General features: G+C 33.6%; 4 protein-coding genes across 5 annotated transcripts; 2 read left to right on the forward strand and 2 right to left on the reverse strand.

Moving 5' to 3' along the window:
• Positions 1–1,844: 1,844 nt before the first annotated feature.
• Positions 1,845–3,540, reverse strand: LOC148209393 (zinc finger protein CONSTANS-LIKE 4-like). The gene is made up of 2 exons (XM_088127406.1): positions 2,588–3,540; positions 1,845–2,499 (listed from the first exon to the last, which is right to left on the reverse strand). The coding sequence occupies exons 1-2, from the start codon at positions 3,284–3,286 to the stop codon at positions 2,218–2,220; spliced, it is 981 nt and encodes a 326-aa protein (XP_087983532.1). The 5' UTR covers positions 3,287–3,540; the 3' UTR covers positions 1,845–2,217.
• Positions 3,541–6,851: 3,311 nt separating this feature from the next.
• LOC111005026 (protein GLUTAMINE DUMPER 5) lies at positions 6,852–7,593 on the reverse strand. Its single transcript, XM_022276373.2, has one exon. It carries the CDS (start codon positions 7,518–7,520, stop codon positions 7,038–7,040), a length of 483 nt encoding a protein of 160 aa, XP_022132065.1. The 5' UTR covers positions 7,521–7,593; the 3' UTR covers positions 6,852–7,037.
• An 8,315-nt stretch (positions 7,594–15,908) lies between these two features.
• LOC111004868 (uncharacterized protein At1g32220, chloroplastic) lies at positions 15,909–20,207 on the forward strand. The gene is given in 12 exon segments (XM_022276106.2): positions 15,909–16,193; positions 16,791–16,908; positions 17,055–17,143; positions 17,376–17,391; positions 17,393–17,432; positions 17,511–17,566; positions 17,924–18,017; positions 18,486–18,565; positions 18,878–18,920; positions 19,147–19,238; positions 19,730–19,828; positions 19,830–20,207. Coding segments are annotated over 12 exon segments (864 nt in total). The 5' UTR covers positions 15,909–16,137; the 3' UTR covers positions 19,911–20,207.
• A 1,232-nt stretch (positions 20,208–21,439) lies between these two features.
• On the forward strand, positions 21,440–24,774 carry TAFII15 (TBP-associated factor II 15). Of its 2 annotated transcripts, none has more exons than XM_088128276.1 (6): positions 21,440–21,608; positions 21,715–21,779; positions 22,840–22,902; positions 23,825–23,882; positions 23,954–24,004; positions 24,087–24,480. In XM_088128276.1, the coding sequence occupies exons 1-6, from the start codon at positions 21,516–21,518 to the stop codon at positions 24,099–24,101; spliced, it is 345 nt and encodes a 114-aa protein (XP_087984402.1). In that variant the 5' UTR covers positions 21,440–21,515; the 3' UTR covers positions 24,102–24,480. The 2 variants fall into 2 exon arrangements, with proteins under 2 accessions (XP_087984402.1, XP_022132183.1); XM_022276491.2 differs by lacking the exon at positions 24,087–24,480 and adding an exon at positions 24,488–24,774 and having other exon boundaries at positions 21,442–21,608.
• Positions 24,775–25,438: the final 664 nt, after the last annotated feature.

Consider the following 25,438-nt stretch of genomic DNA (forward strand, 5'->3'; position numbering starts at 1 on the left):
TATTAGTATTCAAATAATTTATATGAGATAAAAACTAACAAAACTATGAAATATATGAGGTATATATTTGTTGTAAAGTAATAGTTAGTAACTTGATTTTGGGAATGAAAAATAAATAATTGAGTATTGTGATGTAATAGTATTCTCTTGGATAAAAAAAGAAAAAAGAAAAAATATGATTTTATGGAGGCTTGAACCCAAATCGTCTTCTAGATTAGAGAATAAGCGTATAGCGACTCTACTCAAATAGTGGACTCATTTAAATTTGGTATATATCGTCTCTTCCAAGTATTTTTTTCCCCCTAAAGTAAGGTGGCTGCGTGTTGTGCCTTCAAAAGACGACATACAATGTCACATATCTAAGTCGTCTCGTGAAATATACTTGGTCGTCTCTTCAAGAGATGGTTTAGTGGTGGACATATTTACGAAACATTATTTTTTGAATAAGTTTCGAATTAGTATTATTTTCAAAATAAATTTAAATATTAGCAATATTTAAAAAAAATCCACTTAAAATCTGTTTGATGAATATTCTTGACCTTAAAAATATGTCTGTTTTCTAATTTATCTCTAAAGATGTTTCTAAGAGTGATAGATAAAACCTACAAAAACTAGCCTTTCAAAATTTTATCTCTAAGCTACGTGGAATGATTGTTTCATTTTTGTCAATTTAATATAGGTCAATGGATTAAGACACATGTTTCCCACCACACATATTATACTAAAAAAGAATAATAGTTTCATTTTTAATATAAAAAGAAAATATGTTTATAGCTTCTCTCGAAAATATATTTTGAATTTTGAGCTAAATTTTTTACTAAAAAAAATTGACTTGAAAACATGAAAGGAGTGCTTAATAAAACTAGTGTTTACAAGTTTATCTTTTAGAAATAGAAAAGTTAAAAGTAAAATAATTATCAAAAGGTAAAAAGTTATGGGTAGGATTAAGTTCACTGAATGATCGTAATATATAAAACATCAAACACAAATTATGGAAATTTTTGCTAAAGAAAAAGGTCGGTAGAGTTTTCTATCCTGAGCTTTCTTTTAAACAATTGAAATGACATAGCTTTACTGCAGAAATTTGTGGTCATTTAAAACTTACAATAGGAGGTGGTGTCATTTATTTTATTATTATTATTATTATTATTATTATTATTATTTTGCAAAAGGTGTTGTCATTTATTTTAGATGTTGAGTTTTATTTATAATTTTTCCATAATTAACGGGGGACAATTCCATTCTCAATAATTATAAATTGTTTTTCTTTTGCCTTTTTGTTTTGGGAGATGGTATGAATGTTAGGTTACGTAGAAATGACACGATGTTGATGAGAATCACAATGGTATATCCGCATATAGATATTAGACGATTCTCTTTTTGTAATGTTGTTCAAAGAACTTCCTATGAACGAGGCAGATGAACATTGGGTACGGATGTTCATTGACAGATGGAGACTTCATGGAATAATCTACATATATTTGCATACATGAATCTTTAATATTATATCTCTCCATTACTCCACTATATTGTTATTACCATTGGGAGAAAAATAGTTTAGGGTTTAAGACCACATAATTCTCGACAAAGTGAAAGTATTAAAGAAAGAAAAAGCATATGAATTATAGAACAAAACAAGCACACTTGAATTCCGTACAAATGAAACAAACAGCCTTTCAATGATTTAAACGTTTAAATATTCGTCGTCCAATATCAGCCCATAAAAGTGTAATACATTTGACCAATTTTATAATATTTTAATTAAACAAAACCAAAGGAAGCCTTTTGGTTAGTAAACTAAACCCAACTAAATCTTTTTGCTAATATTTTAATAGGGAATAAAGTATATAAAAGTTCCAAATTCTAAATTTCAAACCAAATTGAACAGGCAGCTAATTTAATTCACCAATACACATTCGGAAATTGATACACTTACCCTAACACAACAAAAAGAAAAAAAACAAACAAACAAAAAACGAGAAAAGAAAAAGATTTCGAAAACCTTTTTGACCAAACTCCCAAAGATTTTCGTTACAAAAGGAAAAAAAAAAGGAAGAGTTTTACATGATCCAACGGTCAGATTTCGTGGATCAAAACCTCCTTGTTCCCTTCCCCCCAAGCTATTCGATCTTCCTATTTACAGAAGCTTTTAATTATTATTTCTTTTTCTAAAAAAAATAAAACTTAGAAGGATGGAACGACGCCGTATCCACTCACTCAGTCCACCTCAAGTTCGATGTCTGTTCGTTTGGCGAACCGTCCTTTGATTCGCGGTCTCGTCTCGGCGTACGCCTTACGAGATGCGTATCGGATCGTCTTCTCGAACTTCCTGTTCTTCCTCTTCTCTCTGTACCTCAACACTCTCGCCTCCCGATCCGCTGGCGACATTTGCACCGCCTGAACCGTCGGTTCCGTCGACGCTTTGTTGTACGGATTCGATATCTCCGTCATCGCGTTGCCGTCCGGGACCACTCCGACCTCGATCGACGATGACGATACCTGGTGTGCAACGAACACATGAGATTTTATGTTTCAGATTCAGATGAGAAGCTAATTGGAAAAGGATTTCGAGAAATCGATGACTTACGCTGTGACTAATAGACTGAGGATTGTAGCCGTACGGAAACGAGTTGGCGCCGGGGAAGTCCATGCCGTAGCAGCGATCGTTCACCGATGAGAGGTGGACGGCCTTGCTCTGGACCGGAACAACTCCATCAGTACCGGAACTGTTCTGCTCCTGCGCTTCCAATTTCGGATCCACATGGCTGTAATCCAGATCTAAGTAAGGATCCATTTCCGGAAACTCAAACTTCCCCGAGTTCAGATCTGTACCTTCAGTTGCCTTAGGGTTAGGGTTCGGGAGAAGCCAGGAAGCAGCCTCGGCCTCTTCCCTGCTAACATCGGCGGCATCTCCGTCCACATCGGAGAAGTAACGGTCATCGAGGAAGTTGATTGCAGCAGCAGGCTTACCGGCTAGGGAGTTGGAGGAGTTGGAGGAGTCGTAGAACGGCGTCACAGGTACCCGCTCGTGACGGCGAGCAAGCGGATTAGCAGAGTGGATATCGTGGTCGCAAGTGAGGCAGAGAGCGGCGGCGTCGGCCTTGCAGGTGACATGAGCAGGAGCTTGCTCGCAGACCTCACAGACCCAAACGCGGGCATGGCGAGAGGCGAGCTTGTTGGCGGCGTGAACTTTGGAGTCACAGCCAAGGCAAAGGAAGGCCGAGTCGGCTCTGCAGAAGAGAGTCGCCGTCGCCGACTTACACGAGTCACAAAGCTTCGAAGCCATTACTTCAATGGCTGAATACTGAAATCTCTGTAATGTCTCTCTCTCTCTCTCTCTCTCTCTCTCTCTCTCTCTCTCTCTCTCTCTCCTTTGGCTCTATAGTCTATACTATTCCTTCGTTAATCATGCGCGTTCGAGTTTATCCGGTGGGGCCCGGGAAATCCAGTGATGGACGAATGGAAGAGGAACACGTGGGCGAGGCTTAGCCAGAGAAATAAAAAGTATTTATCGCGTCGAAGAGAAGGTGGAAAATTAATAAAAATTGTAGGGGGAGGGGGTGGGTTGAACAAGAAATTTAAGTGGGTGCGTGAATGTGATGTGGTGTGCTGTCATTTAAGGGTGGGGTCCACGTGATTTTCCTCTGGTGGGACCCGCATTTTCCAGAGGTTTCTGATGGCCCAAACAACCGGCCCAAGTCTTGCCACGGCCCATTTTATTGCGAACGAGATGGGCTCCACTTGTTATGTCTTACCTTACGTGCTGTGTTCAACTTCTTTTTGGAAAATAGTTGAGAGAATTTCTGTGTTTTTCCGAAAGTCTTTTGAATGACAAACTATAACAATTCCCTTGCGTTTTTTTGGTAATATATTGATTGGATTGAGAGTGCTTCTAAATAAGTTTTTCCATATTAGAAAATAAATCTTTCACAAATTGAAAGTAATATAAATTTGATTTTGAGAAAAGTATATAAGAAAAAAAGCACTAAAAGTACTTTGTGACATAGCACTAGTAATTTTTCTTTGAAAAATGTAAAACTAAACATCAAAGTTGTAAGCAATGTCCGAAGCACTTGTCCGTTAAATCCACCATGATTGGAAGTAAAATAACAATGTTTTTCTGCTGTGTGAGAGAGTACTTATAGAGTGCTCTTGATCTAAATGCTTGATTACTTCAAAAAAATACTTTTACAAGAGTAAAGCTAAATATTAAAGTAAATTTTTTTTTTTTAACTAAAAGCATCATTTACTAAAGTGTTTATGATTACAACATTTTTATTAGAAGTACTTATCTTAAAAGCCCTCCTAAATATTTTGTTCCGAAATTGGGGTTGAATGTTGGAATGGAAAATTTGTCATTTGGAATTTTCTTGCTTGTGGATCCATTAGGGGCGAAACTAGATAAGATTTTTCATTTGAGGACATATCCATAAACATGCAAGTCAGCAAAAAGATAACTACAAAATTTTTCCAATAGTTGCATATATGACAAAATAAGCTTTTAGTAATCTTAAAATACAATTTTGATCCCTGACGTTTGGAAAATGATTCTAAACAGTCTCTAAGATTCTTTAACAGTTAGTTGACTAACTTTAAAATGATGTAACAGTTGTGATGACTAATTTGACAAAATATATTAATTAAATAATATTTTTATGATGGTTGTATCATCTTCTTCCTTCTCCGATAAACTTCACCGACATTCTTTCGCCATCTGCCATCCATTTCATATTTTAAAACTTATTCTTCTATGGAAGAGAAAGAGTAATATCAAATTCCCTAGATCTACTTACTTTTAGAGACACCTATTCTCAACCTTAAAAGACATTTTGCTCCTATAGAAACAGCACTCTGGATTTACAAATGTAATAAGAAAAAGAAAAAATTTCATTCCAAACCTACTCACAAAAAATATTAAAATTATACATGTTCATCGGAATGAATGGCAATTAGAAATGTCTAAATTTCTAATTAGGCACATGAATGTTTTTAAAAAAGAGGATCATATTTGTAAAACTGTAATCTCATAGTTATGTTGAAATTTCTCCAAATTGAAATCATGAAAATTGAGGTCGTTACCTTTGCAATAAATAAAAAAATAAAAAAAGGTCGTTATATGGTAGGCGATCGCGGCCTCTGGTATTGATGGGCTGAACCATATGGGTTGGGCCTAATGGTTCCAAACTGGCACAGAGACTGAGCCAGTGGCTTGATATGGGCCTATACCCAGCTTCCTTGGGCTATTTAAAATTTGAAAGACATATCCCATCCCATAGTCCCCCTTTGACACAATTCGAGTGTGAAAATTTCTACATGAATAGCAAAACATAAGTATATATTTTCTTTTCCTCCTTTCTGTTTTTAAATAAAGAAGTATATATTTTCAAATATAGACTAAAGTTTGAAATTTTATAAAAATAATATAATACGAATCTTAAAATTAAATTAAAGTTTTTTAAACAATAAGGATTTGTTGAAAAAACACTTAAATATTTAGCATTTTTAGATAATAAATAATAAAGAAATACGTCTTTGTAAAGCCGCAGAAACCAAATGCTATTCTAAGACTTTTGACTTCGATTATCCGTTAAAATTGGACACGTGTACTGTTATTATTATTATTATTATTTAACAATCAAGTTTGCTCCAATTTGAATGCCACTTGACTTGCTGTTCCGGTTACCGGTAAAAAAATGCTTCGCGGTTCGTTTTATGTTGGGAGGTAGGGACATCGGATGTTTGATCAAGAATATGTCTCCCAGTCACTTTCTTCGCTTTATTCTCTTTTCATTACCTTAAATAAATAAAAAATAAAAATATCCATTAATATCTAAATAGAAATGACTTGATTAACAATTTCCTCGTAGGATAAAAAAAAAAGATTATTCTGTTAATATTAATATTACTTATTTAACGTTATCAAATTCCATTTTATTTTGTTTTAATTAGTTTGCAAAGTAATACTACAAATTGAACAAATATTATAGTTTGTGAATCTGATCAGGCTTATTTTTTTTCTAGGGAGTTAATAAAGGGATTCCATTAAACCCTTTCTATCATACATTATGGTTATTAATTTTAAAAGCAAAATAAACACATAGAAAAGAGTTTTATTGCTAACTTGGTTAGCATTACCCCATACTTTCATGGTAAAAAAAGAACAATATGTTATTTACCTTTTAAATATGGTGTGTTATGTTATATTATTACTGAGTGAATAAAATTAACTGAATTAATATAATAATAGAACTTACACAGCTAAGTAAAGCGATGATGTGGAGTTAATTTAAATCTGTACTGTTTTACCGTCCAAATTCCAAACCACACACCTGAGAAAGGAAGTGGGAAAAGAAGAGAAAGTGAAAGAGAAAAGGCTCTGAGCTTCAGCTAAAGTGCATGCAAACAGTTGGAAAAATATTTTTTTGGTCTCTCTTCAAATTCCCCCTTTAATCATTACACAAAAAAGAAAAGGTAATTACTCCAAAAAAAACAGAGAGAGAGAGAGAAAAACTTACCTCTACAGAGACCGACTTGTAGGAACTTCGACTTAACTTTTTACTTCACATAGTAAGTAGAAATTCCTACTTACAGAGGATAAAATTAACTTTGATACTTATCTATGCATTATTTATTTATCACCGTGAAAAAATTGGAGTAGAGATAAAAACATAAAAAAATAATTAAAAAATACAATTAATAGTTATCAAATTTTTAATAATCGTAATCCGTATTTATATCCATTTACCGAAGCATGTAATATTGTTCCTTCTCTATCACTCAAAATTTGATAGCTATGTGTTAAAATTAAAACTTGATGCATGAGTTAGTAGGAGTATTTTCCACGTAATCAATAAAAACAAACAAATCTAACTGCATATTAGCAATTCTCTCAAAATATTTACATTTTGGCTTCACTGACACAAAATCATTAGGAAAAAAGAAGAATTCAAACCCAGAAAAAAAAAAAGAACCCGCATCCAAAATTGGAAAATTTGGTGGAAAACCAAAGGGGATTAATTTCTTTTCCTCATGACTAATTAAGCTTGATCTTCTTCTTCATCATTTTCATGGTGACTCATTTCTTTAACTTTCCCGCAAATTTCACCCGTCTCTTTGTGTGCGTTCTGAAGCTTAAACCCAGAAACATTGCAGTCCCTAAAGGAAGAAACTTTGGCGGTGACCGGAGTGGCCAAGAAAGTGGGCTTTTGGTCTCCGGCCATGATCACCAAAATCTTCTCTTCGTAAACCTTGGTTTCATCGCCCTTGCCGGAGTTGTTGTTCTTCTCGTGATTTTCGGCATTTTCACTCTCTAAATCTCTCTCTTGCCGCTCTCTCTCCTCTGATTGGACGGAGAGCTTCCAGTAGGAGCAGGCCAGAATCAGCAGCGCGAAGGCGATGAGCCCCAGCATCGCCGCCAGCCCGCCGAACAGGTACGGCACCGGGGAGTGCCACGCCGTGCGCTGCAAGACGGCCGTCGGTGGCGGCGGCGTGTCGGATGAGGCGGCTGCAATAGGTATCATACTGGACGGCGGAGGGAAAACGGATTTGAGGTTTTGTTGGGTGAAAATTTTATTTTAGAGGGTGCGGAACAGAGAATGGAAAGGGCGTATTTATAGGCCATGAAAAAAGTTTCCGGTTCGGTCTTTTCAGTGAAAGGAAAAAAAAAAAAAAAATTTCAATGTTGAATTACAAATTTACAAGTTTAGTTGTAAGTGTTTAATTTTATAACTAATAGATTTATGTGTTTTTTAGTGAGTTTAAACAAACGGAGTTAATCAAAATAATAATAAAAAAATCCTTTTTTGAGTTCAATAAAAATGAAAAGAGGAATTTTAACTAACGATGTATTATATGTATCGATCTATTATTATATGTGTATATTATTCTTGAACTAAATTCAGCAATAATCAAATATATAAAATTGGAACTTTCATATATGCATTACAATATTTTTAAAGTATACATTAGAAGTTTAAAATTTTGTTATAAAACTTTTAGAATTTATTAACGGCATAGAATTTAATAAAATGATAATTTTATTTGTACTTTTTATTTAATTAATTCTGTTATCATTACCCAAAAAACCAAACTATTAAATATTATCTATATTGCTCAATTGGTGGGAAGTGAAATTCTCACGGTCACGTGTGTCGTTAAACTAAAAAAATAATAAATCAAAATATATATATATTATAAACAATCAAAAAATATATTAGTCACTAGTCACGAAAATAGTTTCATCTAAGTTAATACTCTTAACGACAAATTTTCAACCAATAAAAAAAAACTAAAGTATTAATTTTATCACTCATTTAAATCACCACCAACAGATCCTAAATTTAGATTCTGCCACGTCGGTCGGCCGCACTTCATTTTTTCCTAATCAAAAGTATTATTTTATTCAATTTCGAAGGTTATTTTCAAACATTTACGGCAATCCATCCAGTTATGCTTCTGGTTATTTTCTGAATTTCTATTTACTTGGTAGATGTATAAAGTCAAGCTGGATAAACGCCGTCGGTTGGATTGCTCAAAAAACGACAGAAAGTAAAATATTTTTTAAGAAAAAAGATGAAAACGATGGGGAAATTATGATAAGGATGACGGGAGACGTACCATGATGCTCGAATCAGATCCAAACTTGTCAACCGTAATTTTAAATTTTTTATTACAAAAAAATATTCCTTATTATAGAATATTGCAATGTAATTGCATCACTACCCCCTTCAAATCTAGTGACATTTTATTCTCTCTCTTTTCTCTCTCTCTCTACATTTTGTACCTTCCTTTGCCATGTCTTCTTGGAGTTAATCTCTGTTTTGTTTTTCTTTTCTCTAAATATAAATAATCACAATTCACATCATGTAATTGGGTTATTGTATATGTTATAGATGGGTCAAGGGTCTACCACATAACCACTTGTTCGAGAACACGTGTCTCGGTCTCAACACACAAACATGTTAAGAACAAAGTGGAATTGACAAAAATAAATTTGCTGATTCTGATATAGAGAAGTCAGATGAATCTATAAAACGTCCGCTAACACCATATATATAGGCATTAGAGCCGACGGTCATTTGACATTTATGCTCCTATACCTGAGGGACATGCGTTACTTGGTGAAAGTTGTGTTCCATGTGACTTGAATCCAAGGTCTCAATATTTTATTGAGACCCCAAGCCACCTAAGCTATCATTGGGACGATTTTTAATATTCTTATTATAATCTACAAAATCTAACAATTGTACAATTTTGTAAAATTTACCGGCTAACTTTTTAATGTCGTAATGTTTACTCATACAATTTTTTACCTGATAGAGAGTCGTATCACATTTTTCAATCACTGTCAATAGTATTCACACGAAGGATAGATAAGTATATTTCAGATTAAATATTGAAACATAATGTTTTAAAATTTAAAACCTTTAAGCACATATATATTTCATCAAAAGTTGAAATGAAAATTACATTCCACAAAATATGAAAACAAACTTCATAATTTAACCTATCTGATCTCAAGTTTAATTACCCTTCTTTTTTATTTTTTATTTTTGCATAATTTATAATTAGGTCATTATACTTTTTTTTTAATTATATTGGTCTCTTAAATTTGAACAAAATTTTAATGTGAAGCAATAGTATTAAAATTTTAGTAAAAAATTGAGATGTGGAGGTGATTTTAATAAATAAATTAATATATATTAACTTTAGTGCATGTAAAAGGTGGTGTTACATGAGGTGGAATTATGCTGTACTGCCACTAATAATATCAACTTTCTAAGACATTCGAAGCTTAGTGGAAAAAATTTAAAAAGATTGTGAATATTCCTAGTAGCACTTTGTTTTAGTGTTGCAACATCTGGGGCATTTTAGTCCATATATATTATTTTCGCAACATGAAATATTACGCACCCACTAATCTAGATTGAGTGATGGATGATTTATAATGATGAAAAAATTAATGATAAAAGCTATACTATATGGTCTCTCTCTTAATAATATTGTCCTTTTGTTTTGTTATATGATTTGATCCTTTTTTTTTTTTTTAGCATGATTTGATTCCATTTGGGTCTCTTCTTAATCGCATCACTGTCAAATATAGCTTTATCTCCAGGTAATTATTATTAAAGTAACTGTCCAGTTTGCCCTCTAACATCTCTCTCTCTTTACCCCTTTGTTTTCAGTTGAAATATTTTACTTATTTTTAACCCCATAATTACTTGGTTTAAAATAAAGTTTGAACCTTAATTTTAATTCACGACTTCTGATCGGGACATATATTTTTAATAAATTGAGATACGTTAGGTTGACGATTATATGTTTGGATAATTAAGAGTTGTTGGATAAGGTTTTTTTTACCTAATATGCTTTCATACCATTTTTTAGATCTTACCAAAATAAAAAAAGTACTTTTAAGAAGTGAAAAACTAAATTGATAAAATAGTAAATTGCAATAACAAAAATATAACGAAATGAAAACTTTTATCTTTTATGATAAAATGTTATATGATCCAGTTGTGCAATTTTTTAAATTAACTTTTACAATCTCATTATAATTTATAAGTGGTATATGCACCAATATAAACATAATTAAATAGGAAAAGGCACCTAAACTATTATGATTTTGAATCCCATGTCTCCCTATGTTGTGAAAGAAAAGGTAGTATATGCAATTTATCCAAACAAAATATTACACTTTTTTTTTAAATAATTAAAAACTAAAACCAAAACTAGATTCCATGTGAAATATGTAATTTAATTGTTCAACTAAATGATATAAATAAGCAGTTTAACTAAATGAGTTAACCAACCAAATTAATTAGTAATAAAAAAATAACCAATAACTCTAATGTCAAACTAACTTTAGTTAAGTACACCTGATACAAACTATCACAGGTATATAAGGACGAAGTGCGCGAACAGAAAAAAAGGATGTGGTCATTACAAATACAGTGTAATTGTGTTTAAATAACATTAAATATGTCCATTCAAACATTAGCTCAAATAGATAAAGAAATCTATTTATTACCATATTAAAAGTTGGATAGCTCGATCCTGCATCATTAAATTAAAAAACTATAAATGTAGATTCAAAATTTAAATATTCTAAAAAAAATTCATACAATAATAACAAAATTTATTTATTTATTTATTTCTTCGGAATAAATAAAGTGGTTGAGTGGAGAGCATTAATGGTGCCAATGTCCAATAAAAACCGGTTGGGCGGCTCGTGAGTTTCGGTTGAACTTCACCGGTTTCTTGCGCCAAAGCGTTGACCGAATATTGGTGCCTGTGACACGGCATATGCCACCGGACCACCGACACAACAAAATATCAACATTAAGATTAACACAAAAACTTTACTTCATATCAAATTTCTTTAAGGTACATCCATATTTTTGTGGTACTAATTTAGCTTGATATTTAATTTGCAATCCGACCAAATATAAAAGTGAGGGTAATGATGATAATAGGAGTATTTATTATAATCGACAATTGATATGAAATAAAGATTGCTCAATTAAGAAGATTGATTAGTTTAAATGACTTGTTTTAAATTTCAATTTATTTGCTCTAATTTTATCCATCAACGACAATTTTAATACTGATTGTTTATTTTGATGTAATTAAACATTTTGTTTAAATGATGAGGAAGATTAATGTCTTTCCTAAAATTAATTGAGGAACAACTATAAAAAACAACTTTATAAATCACCCTAACTCAGTCAATGAATTACACAAGATCCAGGTAAAAATAACTACGAAATTGAACTTTAGAATATTGTTCTCTTAAAAGTAGAAGCTTGACTCGGGTTAAGACCATTAGTTTGATATAAAACTATAACTTCTTCAAAAGATATTCAGATAATTCATAAATTGATCAGGATATTGATAATGTGATCAAAGTTACTTTTCATTTTATAAAGAAGAGCTAACTAAAATAATGGTTAATTAATTTTCTAATACAACATAATATAACAAAAGTGCCCATATAAGTTTAGTTCAACAATAATTTGGTACGTGATTGTAATTAAGAGGGTCATGAATTCGAATTGCCTCACACTGTATTGTTACATAATTTGGTTGTTAAGGAAATACATATTAAAATAATTCCTAGAGACGACAGTGGTAGAATATGAACCAATTATCATTAACTCCCTTTAATGGCTATTTTGGATAAATGAACAAACACATGACGATTTATAAGAGACAACTCATTGATGAACTATCTTAATAACTCAACATTCGATCGATAACTACCAATGTGAGAGATTAATCCATTGAAATATCTCACTTTTAACCATTCGTAAATTGACACATGTATCTCGCGGTCTTTACCATATTTAATAAAATTAAAATATATATATATACACTTTAAAAGTATGTGATGAAAGCACTACAAAACTCGATGATCCAAAAAAAATCCAATAAAAAATATATGCGAGGAGTTGGGCTGTGAATTGAATGGAATCCTATCACTTTATTTATGTTGTTCACGTTACTTTTTTATTGTAATCAAGTAGATATTTGAGTAAAGATAGGACTAAGTTGAAAAACTGAGTACTGGTGTTAAGATTAAATCCAATCGCAGATGAAAAAGACAGAAACCACAATAAAAGGAATATTTATTATTTATTAGAAAAAACAAAAGAAACGATTATATTTAAGGAAATGAGTGGGGCCCAGCGAGCACAAGCGATCCGTCGTTTCCCATTTGTGGTGTGCTTTGTCACCCACTGAGTCCCTGTGGGCCCCACTTCTTCCGGCATCGGACGCGGTGGGCCCTTGTTTATATCTGGATGGCGATTGGCCGAATCGGAGACTGGGCAAGACGCGCCGCCACTATGTGGGCCCCACAGAATTACATCCTCAAGCATTTGGGTCCCGCATTTTCCCTTTTTTCTTTTCAGTGGGGCCCAGATTTCGCACCACCCTATCGCTTGCTTTCTCTTCTTCTTTCCCATATTCTCGCTGTGATCAATAAACTAATAATTCAGTTATGATCAAATTTGTATTCAAATTCAAATTTAATTCACCTAGTCCATCAACTCCAAAAATGAAAAATTTTATTTATGTTCGTAATTTTTTTTATTATACTTAGTTTTTGTCATGGTTTTAAAGAGTCTTCAACATTGATATGAAAGATAAATCGATATTTTTATAATTTTACAAAACAATCGACAAAATATAAAAGCCATCAACAAAATTTTACTTACTAATATATATATATAAATTTTGAAAATTTTTATTTTATTTATAGATAATAAAATGATTATTTGTTAATTTAAATATTTTATTTCGAGTTTTTATTTTTATTTTTACAATTATTTTCATAAATATTCATCGACATCGACATTTTATTGATATTTATTTCGATATTTCCATGAAATTGAGACATCGACGTTTCCATTGATATGAACATTTAAAACATTGATTTTAGTTGATTGCATAATATATTAATAGAATATTGATTGATAAATTTTAGTTAAGTTTGGTGGGAGATAAAAATAGATAAACTTTTAAGTTATTGTTCTTTTTGAAAGTCTATGAATTTTTAAAAACCAATTATTATTTTTCGCCTTGCAATGGTATATGATATTGAAATAAATTTTTTTGATGAACTTAAATTGCAAATATGTCTATTCTCTTGAATTTATAAAATTTCATTGAGAGAAGATATAGAAAATTAGAAATCATGAAAGATCGTCTGAAAATAGTGTAAGAGAACTATTTATATAATTGCATACCAATACCGACTCTTAAATTAAATGAGCCACAAAATTTGAAGTTAACCTTAACAAAAATAACTGAAAATTTAGCCGACTCTCAAGAGACAACATAGATGATGTGAGTTATAAAGGTTTGTATCTATATTATTCCTAAAACTAATTAACGAAATGACAACAAATAAAAAATGGAAAAACACCCCCTTTATATTATACCTCTCCAATAATCAATGTTATCAGCAATAAAGACAGAGATTTATTTAAACTAATTTAATAAATTCAAAAAGTAAAGAAAAAAATATTATAATTAAATGATGTACTAAATGAGATAATTAATACAATAATTTTTTATGGGTCCATTTAACATCATCTTTTTTTTTTAAATAAATTTAATTAGAGTGTGCTCTACTTGGTCGACTAGCTTCAATCAACCAAGTGGCCAATCTACTGTGTGGTGGATGCATTTTTTTTATAAGAAAATAAATTAATCCATTTTGATGGATGCCTTATTTATTTAATTTAATTAAAAATCACTTGTCCACTTTCCTAACCAGATATTCTCTTTTCTGTTAACGAAAAAGCCACTGGGAAGTTGAAAAGGCTGCTCTCTAATTTGATTCTTTTCTCTCTCTCTCTCTCTTTTTTTAATGTCAACTTTATTATATAATTAGATAAATATTCCTCCTCTGTACTTTTCCTTTCTTTCTCTTATTTATTCGTTACTTTATAAAATTATATATTACTGTAATCAATCATTGGTTTGGTTTCCATCAAGAAATTAGAAACAGGCACCCAAAAATAGTTCTCAAGATGAATTGTAAAACATTGCTTGATAATATTATGATTAAACAACGTAATAAAATAAGGATAAGACCTGTTGATGTGATATTTTGATGGGCATAAATAGTACGAGTTGGTGTTGAGTCTTAACTTAAGTTATTCAGAAGGAATTACGTACATTTGAGAATGTGAGATTATGATTTTCATAGGGGAACATTAGGAAGAGTGGCCCGCGATTACGTGTCAGTATCTATCATTTAGCGAATCTTTCATGGGTAGTCAGAAGATCATCTGCTAGTGGAATTGACATTACCGACGGTCAGCAGATTTCTTGTCGACTATAATGTTTTCAGGTCAGAGCAGAGCTGAACCATACGTCTAGACATGTGAACCACTGCCTCCTCATCTTAGATGTAGCCGAATTGGTCTTGGACACACACCTAACAATAGAAGAGCGCCACGTGTCTACATTTGGTTTTACCCCTAACAATAGAAGAGCGCCACGTGTCTACATTTGGTTTTACCCCTATCAAAAGATTGATATCATCTATAATGAGTACGAGCTTAAAAAAAGATTATATTGATATGTTTTTGCAATTTTAAAGAAATATCTAGAAACAACACAAATATACCCACCAAACAAGATTAAAAAGATATTGTAAAGACAAATACTAATAGAAGATATTGAAAACGAGATGGGGGAATAAAATCATATCTAATAGACCAAACATAGTACAAGAATCAATGTAATGACGATAAATTATATGAAAAATTTGCATTTCACCAAATGGATAACAAAAATTGCACTCTTACAAAGTGAGATAGATATAGGGGATGGAATATTTTGGTACCACAAACATAAAGAAAATGAAAGAAGATTTAGTTTTGGAATATTACATCACCACCATCATGTATCATAGACTACTTGGTTAGAAAATAGAATTTAAACATTAGTTTATACTTCCAAACATATAAAATTTCAAACACAAAATGATATTGTTATCGCTATCCCTTGAAATAAAGGTGAGTGGATTAGGGAAAATTCAATTCAAATCAGCTGAGCTTTATCAAAATATCTGAGTAAATAATTTGATTTAAAGTTTAGGAGTGATGTGTTTATCAAATTGGAAACTAACAATTTTAAGTCAAAGCTCACATGTTGGGCCTCGTTTACTTGTCCAATAATAATGGGCTCGATTTTTGATAATAGGCCGAATATTTGTAATAAGGCCCAATAGAAAATAAGGCAAAGGGTAGCCACAATCTAAGAAAAGATTTGGTTTTGGTCAAAGAAATCAGACGGTCGGAAATGAATCTGAGAAAAGGGAATAGCGTGTGTTGTGGTTACTAGATTATTCCCGTGGACTCGTCCCCGCGAAGAATCAACAGGCTTACATTGAGCCACAAGGGCTCAGACCTGTCGCAACAATTACGCGCCACGTTCATCACTCTCTTCTTCCCCATTTGTCTGCAAACCAAACTGCTTCAAAAGTAACAACCTAAACTTCTCTTCTGCTGCTTGATCGTCGGCTAATCTTCGGTAGGAACAAGGAGAGATTAAGATTATATAGAGAAAAATATTTGGCTATATAGAAGTAGCGGACGAGGAATTGGAAGAAGCTAATCCGAAATGAGTTCGACCGTTTCGCGGTTGATCCATTCAAGATCATCGATTCCCAAGTTATAGTGAGTTCATTCCATCTTAGAACAATCGTTTTTCTTCAAATGGTGAATTGTTTTTTTCTTTGATAAACTTCCCATTGAATTCGTGTTCGCCGTTTGTATTGTACTATACTTCTGCTACGCGATTATTTAGTTCATCAGAAGTGTATGGAATTCGGCACCAATTGAGTTTGGAGGGGGGCGCATCATGCTGTTTATGTATGTCGAATTTCGTTTGGATTTATTATTGGTCTGTTTGCACTATTGATTTCATAGGTTTCAGGCTCTTTTGATAATGTTTCACATTGTCGAACTGCTCATCATTGTAGCAACTCGAAGCGGAACTGTTTCCTAGAGAATTGTAATTTTTAGGGGTTGCTCGGTTTATTGGTAGTCAGATTTGAATTCACTAGGGATAAAATTGAGAACAATATGATTGCATTCGCATCCAATATTAATTGTGCAACACCCACGACCTCCTCCAGCTTGATCAAATCTGGATATTCATTCTTTATTTTGGTGGTAAAATCCAGATGTCAAGAATAATTTCCCCATTATAGCTCTTTTCACTTAATGTGATTAACGGCACTCATTTTGTCGTTTCTGAACTATATTGTATAGCACAATGGCTGCTTCAAGGGGCGGGAGACCATTTTCAACAGACTCTAACAAGGTTGACGAGCCGTTTAAGGTCGAGGAAGCAGAAACAATTAATGTTCCTCCACCTCCAACTGAGAAGGTATATAAAATGAAGGCTAAGTGATGTAATGAGATTCTTCGAGAGCTTTAGGCTACTCCACTTGGGGTTATTTGTAATTTTCGTACTTCCCCTCCATATCTTTAACTTTAATCTCTGTTATCTTCCTGGCGCATGCATTTGATCAGTTGCTGGTGCTGGGTGGAAACGGATTTGTGGGCTCTCATATCTGTCAGGAAGCTCTAGATCATGGTCTTACAGTTGCTAGCCTTAGTAGGTATGTTTCTAGCCTTAGTAGGTATGTCTCTAGAAATGGCAGTGCTTGTTACTTAATGAAAATGTACAGGAGAAGTCAGCTCAAAATGAACATGATTATAGATGGGGAAGTAATGATTTGAGTTCCTTTCTGTTGTTTAATGAGTGAGAACTTCAATGCCTTTGTTCAATTTGCTAGTGTCAGGAACTCCACGCAGCCATCATAATCATTGGTGTTTTATTATTATTGTCAGGTCTGGTAGATCATCAAATACGTGATACTTGGGCTAACAATGTTATTTGGCATCAAGGTTTATTTCTATTGAAGATGTTCTTATTTGCCATATTTGTGGGATATCTTAATGCCTCAACTCTTTTCCCATTGCCAGGAAACCTTCTTTCACCTGATTCATTGGATGAAGCTTTCAACGGTGTTACAGCTGTTGTATGTAGTCCTCAACTTATTTGAATGTTTAGAAAACGATTAAAATATAAATTAGTTACAGTTTTCTGACATTGCTCCATAGATAAATGGAATGATTCGAGTTCAATGTGTGCCCTCCCTGATTAACTATCTAGACATTTTTGGCGGACTTTCTAGAAGCCATTACTTTCCAATTGTAATCAGAAACAAACTTATTTATGTGGACAACTACAAAATTATAGATTTATCCCTTTTGATTTCTGCATATATAACATTTCTTATTCCTGCAAAATTATTTCCCTACTTGTGCTGTGGATTAATCAAGGGAGGATTTTCTTGTTCACAAGTTTTGGTAAAATTTTAGTTTTATAATTCTAGGTCTCTTGCATTGGTGGTTTTGGCTCTAATTCTAAAATGTACAAGATCAATGGGACGGCAAATATCAACGCAATCAGAGCCGCTTCAGAAAAAGGTGCAGTTGTTTACGTGGCAATCTAGATTCTGTCTGTCTCCTGTCAAAACTTAAATCTTTTCAATCCTTTGCAACTCACCTCATGTTGATAACACCATTTCTTCTCCCCGGTAATTTTCTATATGTCATGTGTCTCTGTTGATGTGCATTGAGTGCCACATGATATTAACAATATACAATTTTGGTAACTGCTCTTATCACAAAGTAATTGTAATGCAGATATCTCTGTACTAGTAATTCTGATGCAGATTTCTCTGATGCTCAAGTATTCCTCTTAGAATCTACAACTATCTTTTTCTTTCTTGTTCCACAGTTTTTTAGTTGTATCCTAACTGGATGTTCTGGTCTCACTGTTTAAAAGGTCGTATCAATTATTTTTAACTTCAAGATCTTGTCAAATGATTTTATCCTCTTTAAATACTTGTTATACTTGGGGACTCTTACCAAGGCAAGACCTTTGTCTTACAGGTGTAAAGAGATTTGTCTATATCTCTGCTGCTGATTTCGGCGTGGCTAATTACTTGCTGCAGGGATATTATGAGGGAAAGGTAGTGTTCCTATTCCCTTGATTTCAGGAGCTGATAAGTAATCATAGATCTTGGACAGTTATATATCATGTAGTCTGTTAATGCTGTCCTTGATCTAATCAAAAAAACGGTGGAGATCTTATAAGGAAAAAAATTGAACACTGAGGGAGGAAATGACTTATTTAACTATTACCAGAAATGTGGGATCACCAATCTTTCCTTTTTGTGCAGATAGTAGGTCTATATTACATTGTTTTCTTATAAAAGTCCTTCTCATGACTCATGATTTGGATCGATGTGGCTCATGCAAAATCTGTGTTTTGGTTTGTGCAGCGAGCCGCTGAGACAGAACTCCTAACTAAATTTCCTTATGCAGGTTAGGCTCTTGTCATTGCTACTGTCAAATTCTTAACTCTGTATTTATAAGGTGCAGTTCAGATATATCTGTAAGACGAATGTATTCTCCTAGCACTCTTTCATGTAGCTGCTGGAAGCAGATCTTGCTTATTGGCTTTCATGAACCTATTTTTTTCTAAATTACATAGTATTTTACTGTTAGCAGACCAGTGTAGACTAAAGTATCAAGTAATTTACATTTTCAGGAGTGATTTTGAGGCCTGGATTTATTTATGGGTCCCGTAATGTTGGGAGCATGAAGTTACCTCTGGGAGTAATTGGTTCTCCTCTGGAAATGGTAACATCTTGCGATTTCTTCTTTTTTCCCCTATGCCAATCCGCTCGGACTATGAAATTATGTCTCAGAGTTCCAGTTTTAGAAATTGGTCAATGCTTTTAGTTTCTTTTTCTTCTTACTACCATCATTAGTTTAAATATACTTAAAACTAAATTAAGTGAGGTCTCTAAATATTAAAATTATCTGTTTAAATATAGAAAACCCATAATTGGTAGTATCTACATGATTCATGAACTCTCTATTTCAGATTTTTTCAGCTTCTAGAGCAACATGAACCTGGTTTATCTCTACTTCTGAGTATATTATTTTTCTGATGATTAAAATACACACAACATTCAGAACTCTTGATCTGATTAAGTTGTTGCATGTATCAGTGACTGCTAGTGAATTTACATCATATAAAGGGCATAGCAAAACAAAGTATTTGGTCAAGAAAATTAATGCCCTTGCAATCCAGTTTTCCCGTTCACCAAATAAATATTTCACTGCAGGTTCTTCAACACACAAGGGCCCTAAACCAGATACCACTGGTTGGTCCTCTGTTTACTCCTCCGGTAAACGTTACGGCGGTGGCAAAGGTTTCTGTTAGGGGCAGCAACAGACCCCGTCTTTCCTCCAGGCATCATCGATGTTTACGGCATTCAACGTTATAGTGAACACAAGTCAAAATAGATTCGATAAGAGACCTTGAGGCGTGCACACTTTCTCATGCTATCGTATTTATATATTAGAGAATCCATTATCTAAACATTAGTTGATCTTCTCACTTGATGGGGTTTTACTTGACATCTTGTGTACTGGGTTGGAGATTGAAGACGTTCATTTTCTTGTATCTGGTGCAAATAATATCATGCAGAGATCTGCAAATTCATTTGTCTACCATTTTATTTTCTCCTCTTTCCATTACAATTATTGGGAAAGGAAGTATCTTGAATGGCTAGATGTTTAAATGAATGCAGTGTTCTCTCCTGTGTTGGACTGTATTGCATTACAATCGATGCTGCAGCATTTAGAATCCCCTTCATAGTTTTGAATGTTTATATTTCTTCCAAGCGTGTAGCCTTTTTGAATAATAATTATTGGATACAAAATAGTGATCAAATTTATTCAGATATAGATTTTACTTCACTAGGTTGTTGTATGGTATGGACATTTGAATTAAATAGACCCTCTCATCTGTATTTTTCTAACCATCAAATTAATTTTTTAAGAATAAAATTTCAACACTTTTACAATGGTTATTGTATTGACTCGTGTGTGTGTGTGTGTATATTGTTGAATATTAAATGTAAAATCATGAGAATGTAAAGGTTAAAGTGGCCCTAATTATTTAGGGTTAACGAAGCTTAAAAATCAAGCACTGAGTTAATAAAATAAATCCTATTTTTAGAGTTTCTGAAAATGTTGTTGTTGTTCTGGAACCTTGTATATAAATCTGTCTTGGTCCAACACTCCAACACTATTGCATATATAAATGTTTCGAAGCATAGCTTAATTCAAAGCAATTTGAATGTAGTTTAACAAGAGGTAAATTACTATTGAATTAAATGTAATTTGGCCTTATCAAAAGGTCGAAATAATATAAAGCAAATTTGGGTTCCTCAAATACCATTAGCTTGACAAAGGTTTTGGATTTTCAATATTCTTCCATTGACTGTAAAAAATACAGTTTCAAATGGAAAAAATGTAATTTGTAATTCAATTGTGAGAATTTTTTTTTTTTTTGGTGTTATACTGATTTTTAAAGAAAAAAAATTTAAATCACATTTGAACTATGGGGTTGCTACAATAATATCTTCAAAGGTTTAATTTGATCAATCACTACATAAACTTATAAAGTGTTGCAATTAAATCCTTAAATATTACAAAAGTAGAAACCAGCTCTAAACTATACAAGTATTACTACAATCAAACTTTCAAACTATAAGATAATTGCAATTTAGAAGAGAATTAATTTGTTTCGCAGTACACAACCCCATACAAAATTTTAACTTATAACTGTGATTATTATTGTGTTAATAAATTTCGTTTTTGAGATAATAATGTCACAATAGCTGCTGTGTTCAAATTGGCAGTATTTTTTTTTGGATGGAATCATTGGATCTGTAATGTGTGCGTTTGCATAATAAATACTCAAACCAACTAATAGAATAGAGCCACGTATGCAAATGGGGCTTCTATATATATACAGGGCAACATCTAACTATTTCCGTTGGCCTATAAATTCGAGTGGTAATTCAAACGGAGTTTCCTTCGCGAAGAGGGAAAACGAAGAAGATGAACCATAGCCAGCAAGGGACAGAGGGCAGGCACGACGATGACGCAGCGCTTTCCGAGTTTCTAGCATCCCTAATGGAGTATACTCCCACTGTAAGATCTCACTACCATGCTTCTTAACTCGGAGTCGCTCGTTTCCCTGCGCACGCTTTACTGAAATTTCAGATCATCTTTTCTTTCTTTCGTTTATCGTTTATAGATTCCCGACGAGTTGGTGGAGCATTACTTAGGGAAGAGTGGATTCCAGTGTCCCGACGTTCGATTGTAGGTATCTTTTCGTTTGTTTAAAGTTTTCGTTCATCAAAACCCTAGGTTTAGAACGCCGTGTTTCGACCGACGTATCAGATGAATATATATTTCTCCTAATGTGGTGATTGGTATTACTTTCTTTGCACAACTTAATAGTAATTGGAGCTTTTTTCATTCAATTGGTTGGTTGTTGACTGGTAGTATCGATCAAAGTGAAGCCTAATTATGCCGTGGGTTGCATTTAGGGGATTTCTTATTTTTTTAGTATTTTTGGTTCTAAAGAAGCAACGTTCCTTGTTGCTGATTTTTTGTTGGGAACTTGCTATCGAACATTGCTCAACCTCTATGGCCTAACAGGGATGATAATTAGTCCCCGCCTCATTCACTATAAAGAATTGGGGACAGGATTTGGGATCAGGGTTTCCGGTGGTGAAATTTTTTGATATATAGTTTGTAAATCAGACACGATATATACTAACACGGTTTGCTCTGTAATAGTGCTAGTAGACACGAATATGGCCTTTTTGGTTTTTACAGTGAAATTCAGTTATGGCGAGTTGCGACCACTGATGCCGACTTTTGACTTTTTGTTGATGAGCGATGTTTTTAGTGGCTGCATTTCTTTTCCAAACATTGTGCACTGGCAGGGAGTAGCAAAATTAATCTATCTCAGAGAACATATCTCATATAATGCAGCATTACTTTGCCATCTTTGTAATTGAGCAGCTGTGATTATTGCTTTGAAGACTTGAAGTTATTGAACTTTCTTCAGTTCTTTTCAAATTATTCTTCTTTTCTTGTCTGTCATTTCATTTCTTACTTTTTTCCTAAAGTTACAAGTTTAAATTTTGCTAAATGGAGAAAGATGTAATTCATTTGAGATCCTTGACTATTACAAGATGAGTTCTTTAAACTTGGCCTGGTTAATTTCTTTGTATGTGATACTCAGTTTTAATTAGCATTAAATATTTTCACCTCAACCATGAAATGTGTTATGTTCGTAATGTAGAAATTGTCTTTCTATTTCTTGTGAAGACTGGTTGACATTGTTTTTAATAGAGCCTTACTTTTGCAGGATCAGGCTTGTAGCTGTTGCCACACAGAAGTTCGTTGCAGATGTTGCAAGTGATGCGCTCCAGTAAGCTTGTTTTCTTCTGATAGCTTTTGATGCATGTATAAAAATGCATTTTATTTATTTCTCTCTCCTCCCACAGCCCTTGTCTAAAAGCTTACATACTCCCATTTTGCGGAGAGGTGCATTTAAAACATGTTCATATTTTGAAATGAAGATCTTTTCATTATAATTATGTAATCAGGAGAATGTAATTGGTTAATATGATGGGATTGACTTAAGAGTTTGAGAACCATACTTGCTGAAGGCAATCCTATGCTACAAAGTAGTAGACTCTTTTTAAAGTGCTACCATCACTTAGCTAGGAGAGTAAAGTTCTTGCCAAATTTTTATTATCCAACCTGCTCTTGTTGACTTGGAAAAGGCCTCCCACTTGACCAAATGAGACCCTCGTTCCTCCTCAACTCCCTTCCACAAAAAGACAAAGAAATCCTAAATAAGGATAGAAAATAAATAGGATCCCATTAAAGGTGATTGAACTAATTTTGATCTCTTCCACCCCTCTGAGACCCATAAAAGATAAGTGGTCCTAAATATGCCATGGGAAGTGAAGAAACCTCACATCTCAACGAACAATCCCACCTTTCAAGCTTATCAGGGTTGTAATGAAGAGACCGATAATTGAACATCTCTTCCTGTGAATCCCAACGATTAACAAACTATAATAAACAGCTATTTAAAGAACAATTTACCCTTAGTAACCCTCTACATCTGCCCTCATGCACCTATTGATCGTTCTTCTTCAACCGCAATGATTGCCTTTTCCATTATTGTTTGGCAGGACAATTACCTTATTTCTATGCTTTTCTTTGTTCTTGGGGGAGATCTTTTGTGGTTTTTGCACTACTCTCCTAACAGTTGGTATTTGTAGCTGCTTGAGTTGGTAAGAGTACTAAAGTAGTATAACTAATTTGGTTGTGCAATGTAGGCATTGTAAGGCAAGACAGGCATCAATAGTCAAAGACAAAAGGGATAAACAACAAAAGGTGCATTTTTCATAACCCTGGCTCTCTTGATTGACAAATTATTTGGCCAGTCTAACATTCAGCTGGTACAGGATAAGCGCTTAATATTGACCATGGAGGATCTCTCGAAGGCACTTCGTGAGGTAAGCTCTAAATATTATATTTATCATCTTTTTTCAATTATTAGGCTCTTGCTTATGATGGACAGTTCATATACAAACGTAGGAGATGAGTAGTTGATTTTGGTACGCACTCTGGGTGGCTTGGGAAGCTTGTTTTGGTTAAGAAACATTCGAACATCTGCTCAATGTCACTTCATGCTTCAAAGTTGAAGCTGGCAGGAGAATAAGTATTGTGTTCTGCCATAATGTTTGTCTGGTTTATTTGTGTTGTAGATTCCTGGCAGGCTGTAATCAGCTGGTGGAGAATTTGTGATTGTTTCTTGTTCAAATTTCATGGTGCATCACAGTTCCTACTCGTTGGGTCATCTTAGGAATAGGACATGGGTGTCAAACTGATGTTTCTCATTTTATTCTTATTGCATCTTAATACTCTTTTGGGCATAGACACTTGAGGATCTAGTTCCTTATCCACAACTAACTGTCTTTTTGGTACTTGATGAACAGTATGGCGTGAATGTCAAACATCAAGAATATTTTGCTGATAGCCCTTCGACTGGAGTGGATCCTACTTCCAGAGAGGAGTGAGTTGGAACTGGAAACGGCTAAAATTACTTTCCTGTCGTCATGAATATATACTGATGCATAGTTCAGGGTTGTTGAGTATTCTTGCTGTACGGTTACAGAAACTGTAGCTAAAATTTAGTCCCTGCCATGCACATTCATGACTCATGTTGTACATTATAGCATTACTTTGAACATCAAGTTTAAGTAGCTGTGTTTTCCTAGTCAAATTCTGCTACTACTATAGTGAAAACACCCATCTGAACCATCATAGCCGTAGATGTGTTAATTAAACTGTGCAAAATGAAGCCAAAACTTCATTCTTGTCCATACCTGGCCATGTAAAGATGGCAAAACCATATGGGACGGGATCAAGAATGCATTCCTCCCCCACGAATCACAACTTCAAATTAACAGCCCTTTTTTTTTTGATCAACTATTGCAGGGCCAGGATGAAACTATCTTTCTAGGTGTTTTATCCACTTAGCTAGGTTCAAATTACAAGGATCACAAGCCTTATCATAGGGAAAATTTTATTTGTTTTAGGATACGAAGATTATAGCCTCAGCCTCAGGGTTTACTGAAGCAAGGAAGCAATTAGGAAGACTATTACACGTACACCCATAATGTATATGATAATGGCTTATCTTAGTGACCAGTTATTGCAAATCACAAGGGGATGAATGGATGATAGTGACATTTGCAAAGTTTGCTTTCATTCAATAATGGGTAGAAACAGATTCATCTGTTGGTTGTGAGAGATTTGGAGCATAGATTATAACTAAACAATGAGGGCTGAAAATTGGTTTTGGGAGGATGAGTTTGAGTTGTATTAAGATGGCTCGCTCGGATATCTTTACTGCAGGTTCTCTCTCATCTGTTTGTTCTATAAGA

The sequence above is a fragment of the Momordica charantia genome (assembly GCF_013281855.1).
Source record: "Momordica charantia cultivar OHB3-1 chromosome 8 unlocalized genomic scaffold, Mcharantia_2.0 BLBB01000008.1, whole genome shotgun sequence".
Lineage (NCBI taxonomy): Eukaryota > Viridiplantae > Streptophyta > Magnoliopsida > Cucurbitales > Cucurbitaceae > Momordica > Momordica charantia.

What these genes read in the sequence shown, in the direction of transcription:
- LOC148209393 (XM_088127406.1), bottom strand. Translation starts at nt 3,286, where the DNA reads ATGGCTTCGAAGCTTTGTGACTCGTGTAAGTCGGCGACGGCGACTCTC. An exon ending in CTCAGTCTATTAGTCACAGC is followed by an intron (nt 2,500 to 2,587) that starts GTAAGTCATCGA and finishes GTTGCACACCAG; the next exon opens with GTATCGTCATCGTCGATCGA.
- LOC111005026 (XM_022276373.2), bottom strand. Translation starts at nt 7,520, where the DNA reads ATGATACCTATTGCAGCCGCCTCATCCGACACGCCGCCGCCACCGACG.
- TAFII15 (XM_022276491.2), top strand. Translation starts at nt 21,516, where the DNA reads ATGAACCATAGCCAGCAAGGGACAGAGGGCAGGCACGACGATGACGCA. An exon ending in CAGTGTCCCGACGTTCGATT is followed by an intron (nt 21,780 to 22,839) that starts GTAGGTATCTTT and finishes TTACTTTTGCAG; the next exon opens with GATCAGGCTTGTAGCTGTTG. An exon ending in AAAGGGATAAACAACAAAAG is followed by an intron (nt 23,883 to 23,953) that starts GTGCATTTTTCA and finishes CAGCTGGTACAG; the next exon opens with GATAAGCGCTTAATATTGAC.